General features: G+C 41.5%; 1 protein-coding gene and 1 long non-coding RNA gene across 2 annotated transcripts in view; one reads left to right on the top strand and one right to left on the bottom strand.

Moving 5' to 3' along the window:
* Positions 1-2,425, bottom strand: part of LOC308562228 — a 164,911-nt gene extending 162,486 nt beyond the window's left edge. The window contains exon 1 of the long non-coding RNA XR_013999594.1: positions 2,239-2,425. This is a non-coding gene — a long non-coding RNA (uncharacterized lncRNA). The remainder of the gene's footprint in view (positions 1-2,238) is intronic.
* Positions 2,426-2,610: 185 nt separating this feature from the next.
* CALCR (calcitonin receptor) overlaps positions 2,611-26,934 on the top strand; it is an 89,945-nt gene continuing 65,621 nt past the window's right edge. The window contains exons 1-2 of the mRNA XM_081146291.1: positions 2,611-2,643; positions 2,833-3,010. Coding sequence (XP_081002417.1) covers positions 3,004-3,010 — 7 coding nt within the window. The 5' untranslated portion in view covers positions 2,611-2,643; positions 2,833-3,003. The remainder of the gene's footprint in view (positions 2,644-2,832; positions 3,011-26,934) is intronic.

Here is a 26,934-nt window from a genome sequence, read left to right as displayed (position 1 = left end):
CAATTCCTCTTACGAAAGCATCCCCAGGTTAATACCCACCCTCCAAAGATCTACAACACCATTTCTACATAGAAAATATTTTGATAGTGTTCAGACAGCAAGAGTTAAATTTCCGTAAATGCCAAGTGCTTCTAACAGGTGCAGCGCCCTTTGGTGTTCAATAAATGTCTGTTGCTGACAAAGTTAATTTTATCCCCTTGAGAGGCCAGAGAGCGTCATCCTTGATCCCACTGCTACTATGTCACCTTCCCTGAAGTCTTCTGCCTGCAGAGATTTCCCCCCAATAATCTCTCTAATGCAATGAACACGTTAATCAGCCCGGGTCCCTCATGCTTATACCACATGTGTTCAAGGTTTATAATACACCCGAGCTGTTTTGCCCACTCATTTTGATACTTTGTTTTGTCTCTCAAGTTAAAGTTAAGGGCTGTGCCCTACACATCTTTAGTAGCTTTATGGAAGAGCCCACCCTGCTCTCAGATTACTGGTTGTCAATCGGGGATGTAGGGTGCCCTGGGATTAACCCCCAAGAGAAAAATCTCCCTGCACCAGCTCTATCACAGGGCGCAGGGGACAGCAGCCCCCTCCGCTCGCAGAAATCTCCCGATTCAATGTTATTTCCATGATTGGGGCGACAACAGGGAAATTCTCAACGTTTGGCCCCCAGCAGTCGACCGTACGAGGTACTCAAAGAACTTTAATAGGTATCAGCTTGTTCGCCCCCAAAAAGGGTAATTAATGTTTCTAGAGAGAACTGTGGATGGAGGGCAGGCCAGGTGTTGGCAGCCACGCCAAGCACAGAGGGAATGTTCGCACCCAAGTCCCCAATTCAGAAGGTTTCTCCCACAGGTTGTGCTTGGTCACTGGGTGTGTGTGTGAGTGTGTGTGTTCCTCTGCAAGACTCCTCTCCTCATTGCCCAATTCCTTCCCCAGTCGCATTTTTTACTAACAACATCCCCACTTAGATCCCCAGAATCAAGGGCTTGGTTGGGGGGGGGGGGGGGGTAGGGTTTGAAGCCCTCTAAGTCACCAGACTGCAGGTGGCAGGGGGTTGGGGGGCTATGGAGAGGAGGCAGAACCTGGAAAAACAAAACCTTGGAAGGTCTGGTGGGAGAGCAGCTCTGCGTCTTACGCTCGGTCCTCTGTTGGGTTCCCCGAAAGCCCCAATCACACAAATCAGGGGTCCCTGAGGTCCCTCTGGGCTGGGGAGCGGGGGCTCCCCTCCGGGCAGGCACACATGCACCTTTGGCCTATCCTAGTAATTTTTGTCCCGGGGGAGAACCAGGGACCGGGTGGGTGCCGGCACAGTCCCATTCGCGGGCACCTGTCTCCGAGCGCTTAGGAGAAACTCCCGGGAAGTGGGCTGTGCGGCCGGCTGCCTTCCTCCCGTCCCATTACGTGGGTATTTCTCTTGCTGAGCACACGGCGTTGGTAACCCCGAGGGCGCGCGGCCACCGTGCGGTCCCGGGACGCGCGGGAGGCTGCCTTCTGAGCCCAGCGCCAATTGTGCCGAGTTAGGAAGAAAGTGTCCGCTGCTGCCCCGCTCTGCCCAGCGGTGGGCTAGAGGATGCCAAGGGCTGTGCCCTTGGTACCAACTTGCCCTCCTCCCAAGGCGCGGCCAGCGCGGGTCGCACCTGCTCTGAACTCGGATTGTCCGAGGTCCACCTGGCACCAAAGCCTTTAGGAGGGCGCAGGGAGGTGTCACAGTCCCCGACACGGAGTCTGGCTCTCCAGACCCCCTCTTCCCACGCCGTCCTGGCTGCACTCACCCACCCTAAGCTACGGTGCCCAGCACCAGACCCCTGCGTGGAGGGTGCGGTTCCCCCAAATCCAGCCTGCGCCCCCCGCTCGGGACAGCTTGCCTAACTCCGGACGCTCTTCCAAGGCTTGGGGACCCCCGTGGCCCCTCTTCTTACCTCCTGCCTCCAGGCTCCCTTTCTTGCCTCCTGTCTGCGCCCAGCTGCTAGCCAAACGTTTCCCCACCCATCCCCGTCCCACTTTCACTACCTCGCCCACTCCTGACGCTCTCCAGAGGCTCCCAGGTGGTGCTGTCCCCCGAGTCGTGGCTGAAGGAGCCGGGGTGGCTCGGTCCCCCGGGGTGGGTTCTTTGGGAAACTCACCTCCCTCTGGAATTTGCATCCTCGGGGGAGGGGACAGGGCTCCGAGACAGGCGTCTCCGGGGCGGGAAAGAATCTCCTACACCAGACCGTCGCCCCCCGCCCACCCTTGCCTCCCTACCTAAGCTCTAACTCGGGTTCCTCTCCTGCTTCCCGCGTGTACGCCGCGTTTGGGTCTCCGGGACTGGTGGGGTGAGTCCCAGCCGGGACTGGATCGAGGCAGCCGCGGGCGCAGCCCCACGCGCGGGCCGGGGCCGGAGGGGCTGGCGCGGAGGCGCACGGAGCTCTCGGCTCGCCGCTCCCTCTCCAGGGACCGGAAAGGGCTGGCGGGGGCGGAGGGGCCGGGGGGGCGGGAGGGGGGGCTGGCGCTCATCAATTCCGCAGCCACCTCCTCTGCAGCAGGAGGGGGAAGGGGGGAGGGAGAGGCGGGAGGGGTGGGGCGGGAGTGCGGGCGAGGAGACTCTATAAGTAAGGAGAAGTTTGCGCACTGCTCACAGCTGCCCGAGGAAGGGAAGGCGCCAGGAAGGTGAGCCTCTTGGACTTTGGGGAGCTGGAACTAAGGCATGAGGGGAAGCAGTTGCCTTTTAGCCTGTAATACAAGCTGGGACCGGGTTTAAAGCATCACTTAAGGCAGAATTAAAGTGTCAGGGAACCGGGAGGGAGGCAGGGGAAGGAGGGCTCAGGACTAACGCAGTGTGCTCTCATTTCGAATTAGGAAAGGCAGCCCCCCAAGATTCTGGGTGGGCTGCTCCGCTTGGCCCGCGGACCTTCCCGGGTCGGAGAGGTGCGCTCCGTCCGCGCCTCGCCCTGCGCCTGACTTCGGGGGTCACCGCCTGAGAATTCCCTTCGCTTCTGCTGAGCTGTGCCCCAGCCGCCCGGCGCAACCATGCGAAGTAAGGAGGGTCTGGGAATGAGCTTTGGGGTGTTCCCAGGGATGGTTGACAGTGGGGGTGTCCGAGGTCCCTTGATTTGTTCTGTTTTTATTGCAAAAGTGCTGTCCGATTGTGGTGTTTGAGGTTCTGATGTGGGTTCAGCTTAGTCCCATCTGCTCCACTTTATTTGCCCTTGATTAAAGGAAAGCGTCCTGGGAAGGTGCTATGACTTACAGGTTTCCTATTGGAAAGCCCTCTGATTTTTTCGGTGACTTTTATTATGTTGTTAATATGATTTTCCCCTCAAAAGTTTTATTCTCCAACTTATTGGGTATGGAAATGATGGGGCTGAAAGTGGTGGGTTTTCCCCGAAAGGTGTTTATGGACTAAGAAACAGGTGATGTGGGCATCTGTGTGGTGCGTCATGGCTGTTCTGGACATTGGGAATGACTGCAGTGGTGAATGGGGCTGCTTGTTAAGTCATGTTTTACGGAGAGTTATTTTCCAACAATCATTTATGCATAGCAGCCATTCTTTACACCTATTAGGGAAGTATGTTGTGTGCAGAGTTTCCAAAGGATACTCTTTTTTTCACGATGCTCTTTCCAAGCTGAGGGGGGAAAGGCATCAAGGAAAGCTCTAACAAATTAATTCTTCCTCCGAAAACATACATCTCTCTCCAGGCCCAAGAAAGGCCGATCGAAGTCAAAAATCAACAGTCCAGTTAGATTTTTAACCCATTATTCAGGCTTTATTTGGAAAATCTATCACGTTCTAGCTGAAACCTTTAACCTAATAGTGTATGGTCTAGGCAAGACTGGAAGACGGGTCTTCAGGAGACCCTCACGATGTGGTGGCTGTGGTTAACCTGAACCGAGTCATCTATTCAAGGCTATTTGTTGAAATTATTGGGTGATTGAAAGTGAAATGTTCAAAATAAACCAAAGTGTGACCGAAACTAATCTTTAAAGAGCAGAGTGTCCATGTTTTAGGGTGTCTTAGGTGATAAGAGGAAGTAGATATTTTGTGCACTTGGACCACTTTGGCTTACCATTAAAGACAATGTAGGACTGAATGCACTGAGTGGCGTGGAATTGATCAAATATCATTTGTAATAGCATTTTGCAAAAGGACTCAGCTTTAAAATTCAAAGTTGCTGGTTCTCTTCACTAGCATTATGAGAGGAACCAAGGTGATTAGATTTGCAAAGCATCTTTGCCGTTTAAGTCAGTATTCTCGGAGGGCACTGATTTCTACTCAATATTTTAACAAAGCTCAAAACATCCTTTATCTGGGATGTGTTTGAGTTCTATGCTTCTGATCTACAGTTAATTTTAGGAACTCTAGCTGCAAGAATAATATCCAGTCATATTATAAAGTGTTCTAAGATTATTTATTGACTGCCCGGCATACTGAGCATGGTAAACATGAAATCCTTATAACTTACTCACAAAAACACATAAATAATCTCAGAGTTGTATTGTTTTTATGATGCTTGGAGTTGAAGAAAATTAGCTGATATAAATTCGACCTCTGTTTCCCATTTTCTTGTGTTTTTCGGAACTCCAGGTAATGAATGATGATGGGTAGGTAAAGATAGAATGTGCTTCAATTAGTTAAAGAACTGGGGCTAAGTCTTAGCATAGGAGTGCCGGTGCAACTCTGCTCTTGGTGGATGTCTCGGACTCTTTCAATGTTGACATGAATGAAGATATTATCTATTGTTGGCTTTTATTAGAGTAAAAACAAAATGGAAATAGGAGACCGGTGATATTTTCACTGATGACCTAAACCAGTGTTCTCAACTCGGGCTGCAAATTTGAATCAATGGAAGAACTTAAAAAATAAATGGATGCCCAGACCCTACCCTACCTGAAACAAATTAAATCAGAATATCTGATGAAAGGGTCTTTATTTTGATATTTTAAAAAATATGATTGTAACGTGCAGCCATAATTGGGAACCACTGGCCGAGATGGCTCCCATCGGATTTGGTAGAGCCTGTTAATGTCGGAGGGTCTTAGTGAAAATAAATGCTGTGTGTTCTACTGTCTGCCTGATTTTTTTTTTTCTTTAAAAAGTGTATACCTTGATTTCCCAATTAGAAGAAAGATATTTTTTGTCCTTTTTGGGTAGATGTTTAAATCATAACAGCTTCTGGGGGAGAAAAATTTTTTTCTCCAGAAAACACTCTATTGAATTTGAAGCTTATTTGACTGTCTAGAAAATGCTTCAGTAAATTAAGTGTACCTTTAGGAGATGTTGGAAATAATGCTTTATGAAACACGGAACCTGACCTTATTTTGCTAAGACCTGCATGGTGTGTAATGTGTAAATTTGTACCCTTTTGAAAGGAGAGAAGAAGAAAAACAGTACCCTTCTCCTTGGCAGACCAACTAACAGATCCCGGGTGCCGACTATGTTCTAGAATTTTCACATAAATTATTTATTTAAAGCTTACAATAGCTTTGTGAGGTACCAGCTATTATTCTGATTTATGTATGAGGAAATTAAGGACCCAGTAGGTTAATGGACTTGCTCAAAGCCACAAACCAAGTACATTTAATATGTGTTTGAATCCAAGTCTTCTTGTTCTAAGTTCAATATTATAATAAAATATATACTTATTATACATATTTTATGTATTTAAATTTAAGGACAGAATTTTTCCCCCCGAAAAAAGCAGTATTGGTTAAGAGCACAGATTCTGATGTGGCTCTGCTTGGGTTTTATGCCCCACTCCATCTCTTTCTAAGAAGCTGTGGGATTGGGGGCAAATAGGGTAACCTCTCCTTAATTTCCTTTGTAAAATGAGGATTTTCTAATGAGAATTAAACGTGTTAATATTTGTAAATCATTTTCGGTAGGTGCCTGGTGCATAGTAGGTTCTATGTAAGTGTTATATTTATTAAAATGTCATTTATTCAAAAGTGTTTTTGATTGTTTATTATATGCCAAGAATTGCATTACGCCTGATGTTACATAGAAAAATAAGACATGTCCCAATCTTCAAGGATTTTGTGTCTAATTAAGACTGACCAATATACAAATAATCATTCCACTCAGGAATGAGATTTTCTTCCACTTTAATTATAATTAAAAGCATTATTTTCTGTGACAACTGTGTGCTTTTCAATATTAATATGATCTTCCCGAAGTCCCTATGATGAGAATTATAAAACCAATTGATAATAACATGTTGTCACAATGGTATTAACTTCTTTTCAATTCTACTATCAAAATACACAAAATAATATTCAAATATATTTCTGACTTTACTTTAGGGGTTTAGAAAACTGGTAACGTGGAAAGGTTTTGGGTCTTTAAAATTTTATTTTCAAGGTGAAGAGTTTCAGGGGGAAGAATTGGTAGAAAATGTCATCAGAATCTGTTCCTAAGTGCAGTTTTCTTGAATCGGTTACTGAAAAGAATGTGGCCTGGAACATATATTTTTTTTAATAGAAAGCAAAATAATTTTAGGGTAGGAAGTGTCCATCGAGGAGTACAATTAAAGGGCTCTGATCAGGACTGGCTTGACAAAACCCTACCTCATAGGAGCTGGCTCGGCTTCTTCCACTGGGCTGCTGCTCGCTATTGCACGATACCTCCAGGGTACCTGTGTCACCTGAGGTATAAGATTCTGTCTGTTGAAATGAAAAGCCTCTCATTATTAAAAAAAAAAAAATAGCATAGGGATTGCTGTTCTTTGTAAAAGAATAACACAGACATCCTAAAACTATGGAGCTATTTTCCAATGAAATAAAGGACTTGGCTCGGTGAAACATGTTCTGTTTTTGTAGTTACTATTTATCCATTCCATTTCATTAAAATCTCTGCTTGCAAATGTCTGTCTTTCTTTTCCCTTATCAAATCTCAAACCTATTCCCAGTTTTTTCCCCATGGGTGCCTCATCTTTTCACTGCCACCCCTCCCGTTTAAGCTTTTATTACCTTTTACAAAATACTTAAATATTCTCCAAATACCTGGTCACCTTCAGGCTCTGCGCTGCACTTGGTGTTACGCAACATGGGCAGCCATGCTTTCCAAGCTCCCATTTTTGTCACCCTCTGTTCACCTTTATTCGGTGATGGCCGGGCAACCGAAGACTTAGAACAAGCCTTCAGCCTGGCGTTGAAGATTTTCGTGATATAATTCCCATTTCATCTTTCTCATCTAAGCCAGATAGCAAACCTCAACAGCTAATTCCAGGCCTGAAGCCTCAGTGACGCAGCAGAAATTAACTCCCGGTCCAGAGCCCATCCTTCACTTTCAACCTTTATGCCCTGGCCTGTCACCCTCAGTTTGTGTCGCATTGCCTCCACATTGAGGCGTGTGACAGGGGAGAGGGCTTCCCATTAGTTGCGGGACTGCTTTGCTTTAGAATTGGTTTCTTCCCAAAACCCTAGGCCCAGTCCCTGCCTTACATTTGCCCGGCAGTGCAGAAGTCAGCGTTTCACATCTTCCCTTCCTCCACCCTTCAGAATGTGTTATTCACCATTCACCCACAACACAGCCAACAGATTTCCATTCTTACGGCTTTGCTCATATTTTAAAACTCAATAAATATTTACTAAATGCCTATTATGTCCTAGTCGGGGGATATTGTGACAAATTACAGCTCCTGGTTTTGTAAGGACTGGAGGAGACAGACAGACCCATAGACCATGACACACCCGTGTGGTAAGTGCCGCAGCAGAGAAATGCCACCAGTTCTCTGGAAGCAGGAACTGCAAGGAGCTGGGCATCATCTGGAAAGCTTTTCGGTGAAGGTGACCCTAAAGGGGACACGATTCAGCGTTGAACAGACAAGACGGAATGAGGAGGGGGAGAAACGAAGTGTGCCACAGGCAGGACACCAGTCTGTAAAAAGCCCTGGAGACTTGAAACAACAAGTCTGATTTGGGGATGTCCCAGATATTTTAGTTGGTCCTGAGGTCTACAGGGCACCCTTTACAAAGGGTTTGCAAGCCTGCAGGGCTGAAGGGTTTGCATTTTATCATGAAGACAATGGGGGTCCTGGAAAGAGTTAAAGTAAGGGGGCTGAAGTCATCAGACCTGCCATTCCTGTAGAGCACTCTGGAGGGAAAGTAGGAGAAATAATAGTCTGAAACCAGGAGCCTTTTGCAGTAACAGGGGAGGAATAATTAGCATCACCTTGCTGGAGATAGGAAAGGAAAGAACACAAATTATTGTCAGGAAATGGCTGACGGTGTGATCAATTCCAGGTTTCTTTCACAGATAGTAGGAGAGATGGATATTGTTCAGGTAGCCCAGACAAGGACTATTTTAGGGAAGGAAGATAAAGTATTTAATTTGGAACATGATGCCTTTGGTTTATTCATAGCAGGATGTCCAGTAGAAGTTAGTACAGAAATTTGTGACTCAAGAAAGAGTTCTGTACTAGAAATACAGATTTGGGAAAAGTGTGTAGCAATAGATAACTTCGCCTTTGAAAAAGTAAAAACAAAAAACAAAAAACAAAAAAAAAGAAAGGAAGGAAGGAAAAAAAAAACAAAGGCAGAAAATTAAAAAGAAAACCCAGAACCCTGGGAACACCAGTTTTTTTTAAAAGGGAACGGTTAGAAAACAAGCCTGCAAAAACGGCAGCGATGAAAGGCTAGATGAAAGAAACACCAGAGAAAACACTTTTATGGAAGCCAGGGGGAAGAAAGGCGGCACCCAAACAGGGTGTTACAAGTAAATCAAGTAGGGTAAGGAATCAGAGACCACAGTTGGATTTAACGAAGTACAATTTCAGTAGTGGGTTTGGTGTGTGTTGAGGAATAAATACGGGAAGAAATGCAGACACTGAAGGTACACAAAATTTTCAATCAGTTTGACACGCACCCCTTACGTTATCTCCGCTTTTTTAAACCTTACAACGCCCTCAAGTTTAACTTACAGGCTGCCTCCTTCTTTTAGCCTTACCTGCATAGCTGATGGCCCCCCAAGCAAGAGGCACTCCCACATCCTAATATCTCTTTCCCTAGAGCTTCCAAAGACACTTGTGCACACCTGTGTGTAGAAAGTATTCGTCCCTTTTGTCATTCATTCATTCATTGAAATAAACTCTCCGTCTCTTTATTATAATAGCGTATTGGGGAAAAAAATATGGATTGTGTTAAACCCCTACCTTCAAGGGTTGCAATCTAGACATCGCAGCATTACAGCGTCCAAATATTTCTCAAAATGTATGTGCGCTCCAAAGTTGCACGGCTGAATTTCTCAGGGAAACATACCAATTTGGGATCATAAATTATACCATTGGATGCTTGTCTTACGGCACTTTATTCTCTCCTTTTGGTTGTGGATATCTGTTAATTTTTATTTCCCTACCCGAGTATAAAGGACAGATGCCCTCCTTTGATTCCGTATTCCCCAGCACGCGCAGGAGGCCTTCTCTTAGTGAAATGAGCTAAGCTTCCCTGCATGTGGCCGTATGTATTGTGCTTTTTTGGCCTTAATCATTTTTGTCACATTGAGGCTTACATTTTTCCTCTTTTAAGATATCAACTAGCCGTTGCCCCAGAGACTTCAGCCCCTTCTCTGTGCTACTTCCTCTAAATCAATAATTCATTCACATTTCTTACACCCACACTCTTATTTCCAGTGTCAGTATGGCTTGAGGAGCCAATTCTGTTTTCTTGAGCACGCCTTTAAAACGTAGCTTACATATTCAGAACATAGCACCCAGTTTAAGCATGCAGAACGACTTTCATCAGCCCCTCGACACTTTCTTAATCACAAAGTATAGACCCCTACTTCTCCCCTGCCTCTTACGCTAGGCCGAAGCTAGCTCAGTGGTATTTATAGGTATTATAGGCAGGAAAACAAACAGGACTTTCCTTCTCATGTTCTCAATATGGACCAGAGCCCTGGAAGCAATTAATCCTAAATCATTTGAATTACCAATCAGCAAGCTAATACTTCCTAGACTTTAGAAACGTAACTAAAATAATAATAAAAACAACTAGAATTGTCCCTGGTCAGGTGGCTCAGTACATCACCCCAAAAGTTTGAGGTTTCGATTCCCAACCAGGGCACATACTTAGGTTATTGTTTCGATCCCCGGTTGGGGTGCAAAAGGGAGCCAACTGATTGATGTTCCTCGTTTCTCTTTCCCTCCCTCTCTCTCTCTTTCTGTCTCTAAAAAGCAATAAACATATCCTCGGGTGAGAATTAAAAGAAAAAAAATAAAACAGCTACGATTCATTGAGCCCCTACTGTGTCCTGCATACAACAATGCTCAGTCACTTCTCATGACAGTCCTATGGGATGTTATCAAGCCCATTCCACAGATGAAGAAATAGAGGCTCAGAAAGCTTGCGTTGCTCTCCAAGGCTTACGTTATCTCTGAAGCGATGAGCTAGAACTCAAATCTAAATTTGCCTGATGCCAAAAGGCTAAGCTCATTCCACTCCTGCATCAAATGACATTTTGGTGGTGGCTTAGAGAAATTTTTATTATCATTGATATATATTGTCTTGAATGATTAGAGCCTTTACTTACAGATGAAATTAGGAGCCCCTTTCCATGGACTTTTAAGCTGATATTTCTGGAGGCTTTAAGCTCATCTTTTCAACTCAACGGGACTGTAGGAGCTGGGCTATACTGAGAATCAAAGCGCAGCCTTTTGGAATAGCCTGAAATAGTCCAGGCTCGTGCTGTATGTCAAGTGGACATTCTAGGTAGCTACGTACATAAGCAGGAACTTTTTGCACAGCAATAAAAAAGGTAAAATGTGATAACCTCTGACCCAAATCTATTTCTATTAAGTAGATGTAAAATGAATTTATTGTAACCAGATATGAATTTGGTGTCAGCCTAATACAAAAACTTTATTTATTCTTTCCTGGGATCTAAAAGTAACAGCACTTATCCCAGGACTATCCTATGAAAAAAAAAAATCTCTATTTGGTAATAATGTTCCAAGGAAAGCTCTGCCCTTTGAGGACATTTCTTCTCTTGAAAGGTGTTCACAGGTCAACTTGGGCAACAGGGGGAAAAGAAAGGCAAATTGCGCTAAAGCCAAATTTAAATTTCAAATGGACTTGGCTCATACATTAATAAACCCAAGCTTTGGCATAATTATTTGTTTCCAACCTTTCGTCTTACAGACAGAATTATTGCAAGCATGAAGGCTTATTGTAGAAAGCGTCGATGTCTTACAGACATTGAGAGGGGATCTCTTTAGCCCAAGATTCAAAGATGTTTGAGGCACAGATACCTCAATAATGCAAATTGCTTTAGCACTTTGTCCTTGGACCCCCGCACAGGGCTAAAAGGTCAGGACAATATTAGAACACTTTTTCATTCCTAACATCATACAGACTGCAAAGGTGGCGTAAGGCCAAACCCCAGCAAAGCGGAGAGCGATAGCTGTTGCTCGAGGGCCAATTCAGGAAAAACAAGAATTTACTGAGTTGCGTTGTTTCCCACTCAAAATGAAAATAACTTTATTGCCTCTAATGAGAAAAATATATATTCTTGAAAATTAGATATATTAATTTAGTGAATAGAAAGTTAATAGAAAATTGGATTTTTTTTTAGCTACTAAAATTTTAATAATCTGGGCAAATTTGTGAAGTAGCGACTTGGCATCAGCAGCTATCAAAACTAGAAGTTACAGTCTCATCGAGCTGCACGTTAATTTGTTGAAGAGGCATTTCTAGCATTTGAGATGATCCCATACATTTTCTTGATAACTAGTATTTTACCCTTAGTATTGATCAGGAGTCCAGTGCTTTCATTAAAGAGGAGACTGAAGCAGAGGTGACGTATTTCGCCGCCAGCAGGTAACAGTGCTGCCATGAGAATTGCAGCCCTCTGACTCCACATCCAGTGCTCTCCCTTAAGAGTGAGCAAAGAAGCAGGGAATCATGAGCATTTGCAGAAAAATATTTGCATGAATGTACTTTTAGATGACCATGAGGAGAGTGAAACATGTAAATAAGAGTGGCCCTGGACTACATTGCTTAAGAGACAAAATCTACCTCTGGTGTCTCTTATTTCCCAAGCACCTGCCACTCATAGTATTCCCATTTATTGCAGAACCCTGCTTTCCTGAGGAAAAAGCCCCATGGCTTGAGTCTTCTCACAATCTCCACTTCAGCTACCTTTGCCCACCAAAATCAATTGCTTTTTTTAAAAACCCTATTACTACAAACCCTGCTGTCTGCAAGTAATGCAGTAGGGAGATGAGCTCTTATTTACATCAGGGGAAAAACATTTGCATTATCGATGATTCAGGAGGTAATTCTGGAACTTACGTTTCCTGAAGTGTGTTCTGCGATCAAATCACTTTAGATGTTTATTCCCAAACTTTATGCAACACGTAAGCCTAGTAAAAGCTGTGAGAAGTCTGCTTTGCTGCATACCCACCGCCCATAATGTAGCCCAACTACTCCAACTGCCTCTTATTTGACCTTCTCAGTAGCCCTTCCCCCCTCGCGGACACATTCTCTGCTGGCACCTAAGTGAGCTCCTAAAATGTAAATCAGGTCAGGCTTCCCCTCTGTGTGCAGCAATTTAACATGGCCCGGCCACGCTCACACAGTCCCCACCATAGCCTCAGGTTCCCCTGTGACCTGGCTGTCACGACCTGTCGCTCCAGCCTCGCCTGCCTGGGCCTCTCACCCACCACCCTGATCAGGCTCCATTCCCTGGAACATGCCTCGTCCTTTCCTCCGACCACGATGCTCTTTCCCTCGTTTTCACGTCTAACTGCTTCTCCTACTTCAGGCCTTGGCCTACACGCCACTGCCTCAGAGGCGAATGCACTTCTGCAGTATTTGCTGCCCTGCTAACCTCTATCTCAGTTCCTTGTTTATTTCCTTCATAGTAATTAATACAGTTGGAAATCATTGTGTGTATCTCTGTCTTTTCTTTTTTTTTATCACCTGCATTGGAATATAAATTCCATGAGGTCTGTCTTGTTGACTCTTTTCATTTCTAACACTCAATAAATATCTAGGTAATGAATGAAGAAATACAAGCGTTCAATCCTGTCCTAGCCACAGCATTTCTCAATGTTTGTGACCCTAAGACTCTTTTGTGGTACACCTACTCTTAAATCTTTGGGAAATCTGCCTTTTCTGAAATAAAGTTAAGTAATAACAGGCATTTCCAAGTAAAATGCTAAAGAAACTTCCACAGACTGTTTGGCTCAAATGGGCTATTTTATAAGCATTTCAAGTTGCAATATGCAAAACTAGCTGAAATAAGAAACGCACCTCACCCTTATAATTAACTTGTAATGGTAGATTCTTAGAAATTAAGTTACGGGGTTGGGAGTGATGGTACCATAATCAAAACAGAGCCAAATGTGAAACTTTGATCAAAATCTGTACCCCAGCAAAGTGCAATGTCCAGTTTTTAAGAAAAGCAGGTTTTAAAAACTTTTAAGGAATATAAAACAGATTCATTGAAATATTTCAATATGATGATAAAGGTAATAATGATAATAGTAACTAACACTTACATAGCACTTACTATGAACCAGGAATGTGCTAAGTCTTTTATAGATTTTAATATATTTAATCCTCACAGCAACTTCTCAGGTAAGTACTATTATTATCACCTTTACACAAGGAGGACACGGAAGCACAGAGAGGTAAGTGCCCTATGGAAGAACACACAGCTAATCCACAACAAATGCAGAAATGAAACCAACGAGGTCTGGCTCCAGAGAGTAAGTAAACTCTAAAAGGGAAATGTGATTTTTATAAATTTATGTTTAAAACTCAACAGCATCATCACTTATTATGATGTAAAATATTTTTCAGTTTTGCATTTTTGCAGGTCTCTCAACAGCAGATCCACAGATTTCTCTCCTTTTCTTCGAAAATAAGAGGAATTAACTAGTGTTTTTCCTTCTTTGTTCTAAATGTTAATCTCCACAGCTGTCATGGGATGTACCCATGCTAATAGTATTCCACTCTGCTCTGTGGTTTACAAGACGGGGAAATTGTGCTCCACCAAATTGACACCTCATTCATAAAAAGCAGAGTCAAACACAAAAGCGCAATCTTTTTATTATTTTAAAGGTGTACTTTCTACCTAAAAATTGCAAAACACATGCTTTACAAAACATGGTTTTAAACGGAATTTTAAAACTATATTTTGATACTTATATGAAAATTAGTCAGAAACCCATGATATATATATGGTTTTAATGATGTGGAAGAAGAAAAAAAGTGGCCTAAAAATGGCAAGTCCAAATACATTGAATTTTAATTAGGCTAAAAATGTCAAGTTTCCTATTTACTCACTTGGAGATGATAAACTTTCCAAGATCTCTTTTGGAGCCTGGCGACTCTTTTCCATGTGCCCTGAACGGTCTCATTTCCCTGTGCGATGACTCCGTCGGCACTCTGTGTCCTTGTGCCACGGGGGGACCTGTTCAGACACCCCAAGGAAAGTCTGCGTGTACTTCCACATTCAAGTGCCTCAGCCGTTTGCAAGTGGTTTTTATTTACCATCTCCAATATATTTTAAATGCATTTACCATTTCTGTGGTTATTTTCTGATATTAATTTTAGATCTTTTCTTTACTGTTTTAAAATTTCATGCATTCTGTTATGTAGTATGTGTTAACCTAAAACTCCCCCCCCAGTACTGTTACAGCTCACTTTAAGAATAATGAAAAATAAAGATGGAAAATAGGTTTTAGGGACATTTCACAGAATATTGACCTAGAACCTGGCTGTTTTACGTTAGATTCTCCAATTTCCCTGTGAATCAGGTCATCTTTCCAAATGCAGGTTATCATCTTAGAGACAAGGAAATGTGTGCACCAGAAAGTGAGATAATTGTAGCCTCCAAAGTTGTATGAAAGGGTAATCAAATTCATGGAGAAAAAGAATGGAAGGGGGAAATATGTATACAGCACAGGAAACATTATTTTATTTCAATCTAGTTGGAAAAGAAAACTGCTCTTAACATGTCTTCTATCAATTTGATAAGATGCTATATTCTAAGTACTGAGGAAGAAAATAGTTTGGGATCTTCTTTGCCCTTTGTCAATCTCAAAATACTACAGAATAATAACTAGAGTGCCCTCAGTAATGCAAAATATCCTCTTAGGACAGAAGAAAAAAAGCACTCAGCCTTTAATGTAGAATCTCATCGTGAATGCTTTCGAAGACTGAGCAGTGTCATTGAGAGAAGGGGAGCAGTCATCATTCTATTCAGTTTAGGTAACTGTTAAATAGGTAAATTAGTGAAATCAGCAGCAGCCCAAAGTTTTATAAACATTGCGTTATAGAATTCATTGAGACCCCGCCTTTTTCCCTGCCAGAAAGCCAAAGAGCAATGCATGTACTAATTTAGGAGGGCTATATTTAAGAGCAGACTGGCTCTGGCCATAACATGCTGACCCTCAAAAGGTGAGATAGGGCCTACTTTCTTTGATACTTTATTGATTTGACAGTCAGGGATTTTTCTAAGCCTCCTTTTGTTATTTGATATCACCACCTCTTAGAGAAACAAGGAAAACACAATCGAACTCTTCATATTTATTATAAATCAGCACTTGAATGATTCAGGATAAAACCCCCTAGTTTTAATACACCAGGTTTTGTCAACAAAACTTATCTCTCACCATCAGTTTTACATATGCATATCCACTCCAGCCTTCATTCAGATTCTTACATCCTAATGTTAGTTTATGTTAGTCCATGAGCTACATGCTTGCATATTTGAGGAATTTTCAAGAGAGTGTAACATCTCCCTATCATGTTCCCTCTCCTCTCAGTCACTTGTAAATCGAAAACAGCCTTTCTCCACTGCTTAATGCACATCGTATAGATGATTAGAGCAGATCTTACAGGTCCTAACCCCACTCCTTTATCATATAGGTGAAGAAATAAAAGATATGACTTCTTCAATGTCATGGATACTTTCCTTTTTCCCCTCAATCACATGTTTTGGGAGGGAATGGGAGGGGAAAACTGTTTCAGTTCCATCCCATGGTGCATCAGACAATTTTACATTTGGATTTAGAGGTGACTCCTAGAAAAGAATAGGACATTCTCCACTGAGGAGCCAAGATTATAACAACATAGACTGAGTTTGTTTCTCCTTTTGACCCCATCACTGTCCAGAATCTTCCAGCTGGCCAGACTCCACTCCACATTAAATTAAAAAAGGGGTTGGGATCTAGACATAACCACCACAGTGACCAGTGGGCAGAGATAAAGGTCACCTTGGGTGACTCCCTGAGTTGTCCAGGCTGATGGGCACCTGAAAATATAGACTTAGGCAGGAGAGAAAGCAAGGTTATTTGGTCTTACCATTACTCATTGTATCCAAGCTGGAATTTTTCTGTTATAAAGTCATCTTTTTTTTTCTTTCCTCTTCACACTTTTAAACAAAGCTCCAAAATAGATAATGCTGAGTTTTTAAGTGGTAAACAGGCATGTGTTTTGCTCTTAAGATTTCTCAATGTGCTTGATGAAATAACATTCAAAACTTTCTGAAGACAGTTTGTTGATGGCATTGCTTTCAGATGTGATCAGAACCTTAAGGGGCATTTACACGGGACAGGTAAGTTTCCAGGCACATGACGGAGGGGTTGGCTGGAGCCTGGAACAGAGCTCCAAGTAGAGCAACAAATGAGATTCTACTACTGTTCATTTTCTGGTTTGGGAAAGTCAAGGGTAGTCTGACAACTGTAAGTGCACTAGGGGAGAGGGGACAGGAAATGACACAAAAAATGATGACTTATTAATTGGGTTTGTTATATATGTCAAATTATGTACAAACATGCATTATTTCACTTATCTTCCACAACAACTCTGCAAGTTAGGTATTTTTATCTTCATTTTACAGATGGAAAAACTGAAAATCAAAGAAGCTAAATAAATTCATAATAATTGGAGGAAATAGGAATAAAATAATTATAGTCAATATGTTTTGTTAATTTAAAAGCTAACATTTTTTGAGGGCTTATGTTGGTTCTTGGACAAAATATTATTCCATTTAATTCTTATAATAAACACAGGTATTATTATACCCATTTTAGCTCCAAGGAATGGTGAGGCTTAGAGACTTAAATAAAGATGGTGTAACTAACAACAGAGGCAGGATTTAAATGTAAACAGCCTAACTGCAGAGCCCATGGTTTGAATTGCTGTCCTGTATGACTAAGAGCTGAGCCTGCATTCTCACCCAGGTCTGTTTGCTTCTTGGTTCATGATTTTCCAGGGTCCCACCTGAACTTTCAAACAGTAGTCCTCAAATTTGGTCTGATGACCCATACTGATACACACCACCTAAAACACACCTATGCAGAATGATGGAGGCTTGATTAAATGGAGGTGCACTGTCTGTCCACAAAGATCAAAGACAATGTCAGGAGTTACTCCTGCCATTAACTGTGTTCAATTGAAAAGATCGTACTTTGTGTTCTTAAATATTTAAAAATTCTAAATTTCTCAACCTTATGCCCCCCACCTCACACTGGGAAGAATGAAAGAAGAATTGTATGTATTCATAGACTTTTAAAAAGGAATAGAATGCTTTTAGGGAATGAGGGGTGGTACACGGGGCAAGCATCGCAAATTTGCCCAAGACTAACCCTTATGCCAATGAGTACCACTTAATAGTTTTTAAAGAATTTGTAAGGACGCAGGTGATACTTGAAAGAAATTGCTATCAGGCCTGGCCAGGTGTGGCTCAGCGGCTGAGCATCGACCTGTGATCCAGGAGATCAAGGTTCAATTCCCGGTCAAGGCACACGCCTGGGTTGCTGGCTCCATCCCCAGTAGGGGGCATGCAGGAGGCAGCTGATCAATGACTCTCTCATTATTGATGTTTCTATCTCTCTCTCTCCCTCTCCCTTCTTCTCTCTGAAATCAATAAAGATATATATTTTTAAAATTTTTAAAAGAAATTGTTATTAGAGTATAAACGTTTTTTTACAGAGAAGCACTCTCCATATACAAAACACCTAAGCTTTGTTGAGTATGTGCACAGTCTAGAAAGTTCCTCCACATTCAGTGTCTCATTTACCTGCACCCAACACACCCTGATGGCCAGCTGCTGTAGCAGGAAGGATGTTGTCTTTCAAGTATATATCAGGATATACTACTTATAAGTATCGTTTGACCACTCTTAGCCTTGGTTTCCTTTAAGAGGGCAATTATTCTATCTTAAAAGATGCTTAAATTTTTATTTTTTAATTGCAGTTGACATTCAATATTATTTTGTATTAGTTTCAGGTGTACAGCATAGTGGTCAGATAATCAGACTCTTCACAAAGTGTTCCCCTTGATATTTCCAGTACCCACCTGGCACCACACATAGTTATTACAATATTATTGACTACGTTTCCTATGCTGTACTTTACATCCCTTTGACTGTTTTATAACTACCAACCTGTACTTCTCAATCCCTTCACCTTTTCCACGCAGCCCCCCAAACACCCTCCCCTCTGACAACCATCAATCTGTTCTCTGTATCTATGAGTCTCTCTTAAATAAAGCAAGAGAAGTGCCGAGCATGGTACAAGGCATATAGCAGTCAATAACTGCTCTCTGTTATTATGATAATCCTCATTTTACAGATTATATAACTATAACTCAGATTAAACCACGAGCTAAAGTCGCTCATCTAGTTCAGTGATGCTGTTGGGACTTGAACCCAACTCTGACCATATCCCAGAGCTTCTTCCAGTTACCCCATCACCCACAATTCTGTGTGAATCCCAGCCTTCCTTTTCACTATCCCATGCCACAATTCCAGAAGTGGTCAACACCTGAGAAACCCCACCAATTCAAATGTGCCTCCATCATTCTGTAGATGTGTGCTTTAGATGATGCTGTCCAGGTGGGCACAGCACTTAAACTTCTCGGTAGGAAAATCAGATGAGATTTCACATAATTTATTGTATATATCAATCCAATAAAAATAACATTAAAACAAGTGCAAGTGGGAATGGAAATTATCAAGATCCCCAGGTGATACGGAGAGTAAGAGACTCCAGTGCCTAAAGGAGGCAGTAGCTGGAGGTCATCAGTTTAATGGGAAGACAAAAGTTGAAAGTGGACCCATAACTTTTATATCTATAAAAGAGACCTCGTTGAGTGACTAGGACATGCTAGCAGATATATTTTCCTAAGCGTGTTCTTTGTTTTTGATTGACATTTCCTGAAGAGTGGCTTCCTCCCCCTAGGATGGAGGGGGGCTTTCGTTCTAAGTGGAAGATCAGAAAAAATCGGCGTCTCACTGTTCCTTAGTCAAAGCTTTATTTTCGTCATAATCCTAAAGAATAAGAAGTTTCTGTCCTTTTAAAGAGAAAGGAGAAGTATGACTATATTAATCCTTACAGCAAGCAAATGAGGGGTTTTCTCCTCCCACAACACACTCTCATTTAGAGCTCCAGCTCTCGAGCTCATCAGAGATCTGGAGCTTAAACAGCTGCTTCTAACACATTCAGAGACAAGTGTGCACTCAATATACACTGTGTTGTGAGAATGCATATCTTGAACTTTAGGAATTTAACGGTTAAGTTTCATATCTTCCTGTGATTTACGGTGCAAGAGCTTGTCACGTGGTGTGTCAGCCCCCAGACAGGGAAGGAGACAAGGCAGGATCTCCCAAAGGAAGCCAGAGCTATGAAGTTAAGTTGCACAGGTTAATGGTCAGGCCGGGCACTGGTGAGCATATGAGAGCAGGAGATAACGTTTGAGAAGCTCGCTTGCTGCCCCTATTTGTGAAAATGGCACGAAAATATTTATATCCAAAAACCAATATATTTCTTCAAAGATTAACTCTGCTCCATTAAGAGTAGCAAGTAGAAATTTTTAAAAAAATGGTTTTTGTCAAGTACCTAAGTGTGTTGCCAGCAACTCCACCACTCCAAAAAGCGAGGAGGGGAGAGAGTCACAGCATTTAGGTTCGGCTTTATTTCAGGTAATGGAAATATTAGGTGAAAGAATCAACTGGACTTATAACACCAATAAATCATTTTGCTAGGCCACGAAAGGGCAAAGGCCTTGGTACATAACTCATGAGAGCGCTGAAGCTACTTGGTTTTTTTTGTTTGATTCTATGCTCATCACTTTTTAAATCTTTGGGTTTTTTTTGGAGTGAGAATGCTGAAGTTCCACTTTCTTAGCAAATTTCAGGTATACAGTACGGTCATATTAACTATGGTCACCGTGCTGTGTATTGGAAGGCCCTTCCGAGCAGGCAGGCTGTAGAAAGCTGGACCAGCCGAGTTTTGCTGGACAGCAATCACGGGTAGGGAGCAGAAAAGCCCTGCTTACTAGCGCCCGGTTAAGCAGGCCTGCTCTGCAGGCTGTGTGTGTGCAGCTTGCTAAGAGGTACTGTAGAAACTTGCCTACCAGTCTTTAAAGTTACCAGTCTTTCCATATTTTCTCAGAGTAATTTTCTCAACTTCTCAAAGTTTATCCTTGTGGCATGGAAGTTGACAGGGTCAAGGATTTTATATGAGTTGTCAGATTTTTTAGCCTCCCGCCCCCTCTCCTGCTACACTGAAGCAGTTCTCAAACCTCAGCCGGCAACGGGATCACCTGGAGGGCTTGTTAACACACATCGCTGGCCCCGCCCGAGTTTCTGATTCAGTCTACGGTGGGACCCCAAAACTGGCGTTCTTAGTAAGTTCTCAGGTGGTGCTGATGCTTTTGGTCAAGCTATCAAGCTCACAAATACCTCCCCAGGTATCCCTTTCAACACACTCTCTCCCCCATCCCTTCGGAAATTCAAGGGATTTTCATCTGACTACAGCTTACATCTACTACTCTCAGCTCACATCAGCCCTAGCATTTCACTGCCGGTCAGAATGTCAGCAAAACGCCGACGGTGGTTCGATTGTATTTTGAGTGAAGCATTTCAGATGCTTTACTTCTTCCCTGACCATGTTGCTAGTATTTTCTTTCAATATTTCCAGCACTGTCTGATATTTTCAAATTCACATAAAAAGTAGCTGGGCAAATAAAAAAAGAACAGGTTGCTTTTCTCCCAAATGTTGATTAATATAATAAAAAGAATCGCCCTTATAAAAAAGATTATCAAAAACAGCAAAACATGAAATCTGCCCTCCCCTCTCAAGATTTCTACTGAGTCTTTGAGAGACACAACAATAACAACAACAAATCTGATCCTCTCTTTATTTCAAATGGCATTCTTTTAGCTCACTAAAGGTGAGAATTCCAAGACATAGCTATCTTTTCTTCCTAAAACAAATGACAGAGTAAATAATGTCCTTTTAAAAAGTATAAATAAATTTAGTATTACTTGTCAAAATTACAAATGCTCCTATGCTTTGGCCCAGCATTTCTATTTATCACCTACCCTCCAGAAATGAGGGTCTTTTTGTACTTAAAATATTATTTGTAATACTTGAAAGATGGATCTTCTCTAAACACCAATCAACACGGGAATACGTAAATGCATTATGGCATACCAATATTGTGAAGTACTATGCAGCCAGGAAAAAAGAATGAAGTATATGTGCTGACATGGAGAAATGTTCATCACATAGTAAGAAAAAGAAAATTTTATGTGAATATATCTAGATAGATACATAGATCCTGATTTGTAAAATTATAATTCTATGCACATCTATGTGCACAGAAAAGTATCTAGAATGGTAAACCTCAAATTGATAATGTTTTCTACTTCAAGCAGTTATATTGAAGAGTTATGATGGGTATGAGGGAGAATCATAACTTATATAATATAAAATAAATTCTAAAAGTTCTCAGCAGTTTAGATTTTATAATTATAAAGGCAATAAGTACAAAAAATGCAATGGAAAATATTTTTGAAACAAATTTTAATCAAAAAGTAAAGAACACGTCAAAGATGCTTCAAGTAAAGCAGCATAGACCATTTCTTGATTGGAATCTCAGAATGCAAGAACACTACTTGCCGTTTATATCTGACTCAAGGATATCAATGCCCTTGAGCACCAAGCTTTGCTTTCATACTTTTCCAGGCCACTGATAATAAAAGCCATCCAAATTCCATTTCCATTTCCATCCCTACTCTGCTGTTTTAAAGCAAGAAGTTGCCTGGGAAAAACAAATTCAAGTATCCCCAAGTATCTTGGTGACTTAAGGATAAACTTAGTGGATTCAGAAGGGATTATATACCCATGTTCATTTTTGAACTGTTTTCAGGATGTAGTATTTGGTTACGTTAAGCCATGCAGTGTGAAATACCTGCCCCATTCATTTGGCCATCTAAGTTACTCACCTCTGTATTACGGATTAATTTTAATCTTTTCATAGTTGGCAAAAAGGACCTCAGTGGATATGGGATGTTTTAATAAGATAAAAAATTGAGCAGAAATACTTGTTCATTTATAAATGTGATATACCTCATCTGTCCACCAATCAGCCTCTACTCGTATCTCTTTGCTGTCAAGTTCTTGTTTATCAAGATCTGTTTTTAAAGATACGATTTCAGATTAGAGGTTAGTTTGATGTTTTTACTTGTTTTAATATACCTATGATCAGCTCAGGGCTGTGCTTAATCCAAGCCATTTTGATGTAGTCATTAACCTGCATCAATAAACCATTTAACAAGTTTGGAAATCAGTGTCTCCCCTTTGATAAATGCCTATCCCTTCAAAACAACTTGAAAGGAGGCATCATTCTAAATGCTTGCATTCAATCCGATCCATAAGTGTCCTTTTGCTGTTTAAATCATTACCAAGTGTATTTGGGGCTACCAGCCCTGGTCCCACCCAGCTGTTGCAGATGACCCCAGGAGCATGCAGGCTTGTTGTTCTCATAGCCAGTGTGAGGCTAAGGAGTCAGTCTTTCTCTAGCCCACCCAGGGTCCTAAAGGCTCCAGGCTAATGGTGCCTGCACTGCTTTGGAGCGCAGATAGGGTATACTGGGGGCTGATCAGATCAAAACCCCCTCTATCAAGCTCCTGATCTTCTATTCAGCCAGAAGTGTCTCCACCCCATGCAGAGTACTGACACCTGAGCAGTTAGTAGTTCTGTTTGATGTTCTCTGTCGTTTGGCTGGGACCTGCCTGCGTAGAAGTTCCCAGCAGCCCTTGAACCCTAGGGAGGTGGCACCTGACAGTTATCCCATAACCTCCAGGGCCCTCAGTATGGTAGTTAACTAAAGCCTCTGGAGTCAGAGATTCTAAGGTCAAGTCTTGACCTTGCCAATTACTGGCCACTTGGCCTGGGGCAAACAATTTAATCTTCCTATGCCTCAGTTTCTCATCCACTCAATAAGGATATTAGGTGCTGCCTCTCAGAGTTATTGTGCCAATGAAGATTGAGTGATTAATGCTCTTAGTACAGTGCCTGGTGTAGAATAAGTGCTCAGATATTAATAATATTATGTAAAATATAATATGACATGCTATTATATTGTATTATCATAATCTAGTCTACTTGTCCTCTCCCTGCAGCTGAGACTTCCCTTTGGAACACAGTGTTTAGCTTAGACTAGAAACAACCTGCTGCCACTTGGTCTGAAACTTCTGGCTCTTCCCAACAAACTATTGCTGGATTCTATCCTTTTAGTTCTCTTACGTCCCTTATTCCCCTAGGTTTAGCTCTCTTGTTATCTGGAGAGGTTGATGATGAATATCAGCCCTTTTGGGAAAGAAGTTATAACAGGGTCATCTTTAATAATTTAGGTCACTCGTGGTAACTTCTGTCTCCTTTATCTCGTTGCACATAGATGTCCTTTCTTTGAGGAGCATTTGCTTTTGTAAAATGGTTCTTAATCTATAATCTAAAGCCAACACTTGGCATTTCAAAAGAAGAAGGTTGTTAGGGTTCGCATTTCTATTCAGCAGCTAAAAAAGAGGGATACTTTTGCTGTTACCATAGAAACTGATTCTCTGCTTATCCCACCCAATGAGTAAGAACTTCCAAGGGTTGTCAGACATACCTCACTGAATGTGGTCCACCATGTGCAGCTGGACAAAGTAGTCCCTCATTTAGCAGAGGGGGTGCAACGTAGGGAGGGGGAGCGCTCCACTTGAGCATCCCTCTTATGATGGGCCTCAATTGTTTGTTGTTTGAGATTCACAAATAACAACCTATTAATGTTCTGTTCTTGATGTATGAAGATAATGCTAATTATCAAAGATTAACTTTGAAATTAATCTAGTTATGTCCTCCAGAGAAGATGGAAATGCGCCAAAAAGAGATCATTACAGAGATACAGTTTCATAACAAGGTTTAATATCAAACCTGATTCACCCATTCTTGAGGCCATGGAAGTGACCTTCTAAAGATGGGACTGAATAAAATATGGCCAATCAATTGATTCACCAAGGTCAGGTCTTGACTTTGGTGTAGCTGAAGTCATGTGCATACGCCCATTCATGTGCATACCAGTGGAGCTGAACCGTAGTTTTAAAATTACTTATATGTAAACCCTTAGAAAGGGCATCACATCCAACAGCAGGACACCAGGGTTCCAGGTCCAGCTCTGCCAACAGGTGTTGTGACTTTGAATAAGATCATGGTATTTATTGAGCACCTGTTAGGCTTTGAGAAATTGAGCTGAGTATTTTATCTTATCTAAACTTCATAGCCACTTTTTATATTATATAATACATTTACCTTGTACATATGAGGAAATTAACATTTTGAGAGGCTACTTAACAATGGCCAAGTCACTCAGCTGGGGTTTGACACAAGCGTTTCTCTGCATTAAACCATTTCCATCATTTAACCTCTGAGTCTTACTTTACTTCTTCATAGAAGTGAGGTCCATGTTCTCTCTTTATTCTTTGTACTTTGGACATTCTCTAATATCAATGTAAATGAAATGAAATATAATGTCCTGTTCTATTATTATTATTATTATTATTATTATTATTGCCCATCATTCCTCTTCACTGGCTGCTGGCAGAACTTATTCTCAACGTATTATCTCTATCAAGCATTTATCTCAGCCAGATTTACCAAATAATGAAATCTCCACCTAGGTTGCCTTAACGTACCATATCACTGTGATTTAATTTTACATTTGATGTGTATGTAAAATAAAGTTAAATATTACAGAATGTGACTCCTACAGTCCAAAGCTTCAGGTTCCCTTTGCTAAAAGTAGAGGCCCTGGCACCTTTTCTCCCCTCCATCTGGCAGATGCCACTCACAGGAGGGTCCTCATGTTTGTTTTCCCAAAGGGTAGGGGGATAGAAGTACCTACAACATTTTCATTTTTGCTGTCACTTTTGGCCTGTTGCCTACAAATAAAGTTGTTATTGCATATGTGCAAATGGACTTTAAAATACCTGGCACTAAAACAAACAAACAAACAACAACAAAAACACTGCAGGACCTTGTTGCTGTTTCTGTTGTTATTGTTTGAACATTATAGGATTGATTCTGAGCGTATGAATCATGTTAACAAAGAGCCTTCCATAATAAATGGGGAAATATCTTGCTGTCAAATAAGTTGGAAAAGTTTGCCTGCATATATCCCAGAGCTTTATTCAAACTACCACCAAAAGTCTCTTAGAAGCCTCGCTGTTGAAATGCACAAGTTCTTGAGCACATTTCTTGGTATTTGACAAGTTGTCCAGTAGGTGGCAGAGTGTTAACACTCTGTTAATGGCTTTTCCTGTTAAAAGGAATTTTTTTAAACTTGCTTGGACCTGTAACATAGGAACACATACCTCAAACCTATGTGTTCATATTAACCATTGCCACCCCAGTAACTTTAATAAAGTGTTAAAAAAAAACTTGTCTGGAAAACAATCTGAGGGAAGACTTGCTTTATATGTACCATGTTGAAACAGACATGCAGCATATTTAGTTCATTTTTCGAAATATATTTTGAGATTCAATAATTTTTGAGCTTTTATATCTCATTTGAGGTTTGTTAACTTTATATTCATTCATTATGCCTCTTCCTCCAAGTAGTTCTGTTCTGCACTTCTAACTATCTTTTGCTTAGAAATAAGTACAAGCAGATATAGACTGGAAGTGGATGTTTCAGAATTACAAATATTTATTCACAAACTTCTTGAAAGGGAAAATCTGCAGAATCAAATTGCTGGTTTTAGGAAATGCCCGAAGCTGATGCTACTCTCGCACACTTTGCAACTGAACTGTCGTAGTGGCTGAGCAGAAAATAGGAAGGCCACTCCACAAATTATGCAGATAAGTCAGACAGAAACATCAGTGCATTCCAGTTATTTGAATACACCAAATAGGTGTTTTGTTATCCTTAATCTGTGCAGATATTGTACTTGCCTAATATCTTTCTCTAGTTGTCCCAGTTCCCACACGTCATTTTCTCCAGTGTGTGTGTTTGTGTGGCCTAAATGGAAATTCTTGGTTACAATATGTTAAATTCTAAAGATACTAAAATCTGCCAGCCTTGATCAAACTGACAGATTTCTCCACTCATTTGTCCTTAAGGGGGAAATAAAACCACCTAGTACACTACATAGGAAACACTGTCTGATCAAGTCATTATTTTGAGAAGCAAAGTTGCTTATATGTTCTGTCCTGGGGAAAATAAAAAAGATCCCACCTCACATTCTGACATATTGTTTTATTTAACTAAAGTGCAATAAATGGTGAACTCTGTCATTGTGTTCTGAGGCAAATCATAGCATTTAATTATGTTGCCAGCCTGATCTCTCCAGAAGATAAGATTTTTAGTGACTTAAACAGAATTGCCCATTTACACTGTTTAAAGCACGTGGTGGTTTGGAATAGATACGCTCCTGGATAGCCCCTCTTTTATGTACTTGTCATTGTAACAATATTTAAACACTGCTTGTGGTCCTTACATCTCAGTTGAGGTACAAAGATACAGAACTGCATTAGCTTCGAATTCCTATTGACTCTGCTTAACAAGGCCTTTGGCAAACCTTCAATCTGCAGAGAGTTTATCCAGTCAGATGGTCTGAATGAATTCCAAAGCCAACCTCTTCCTTTGTTTACTTTAATCTTTTCATCTCGATATCCTACTCACAAA

The sequence above is a fragment of the Miniopterus schreibersii genome, assembly GCF_964146895.1.
Source record: "Miniopterus schreibersii genome assembly, chromosome: 9".
NCBI classification, from domain to species: domain Eukaryota; kingdom Metazoa; phylum Chordata; class Mammalia; order Chiroptera; family Miniopteridae; genus Miniopterus; species Miniopterus schreibersii.
Note: the sequence above shows the minus strand (reverse complement) of the source record. Positions and strands in the feature narration are given on the sequence as shown.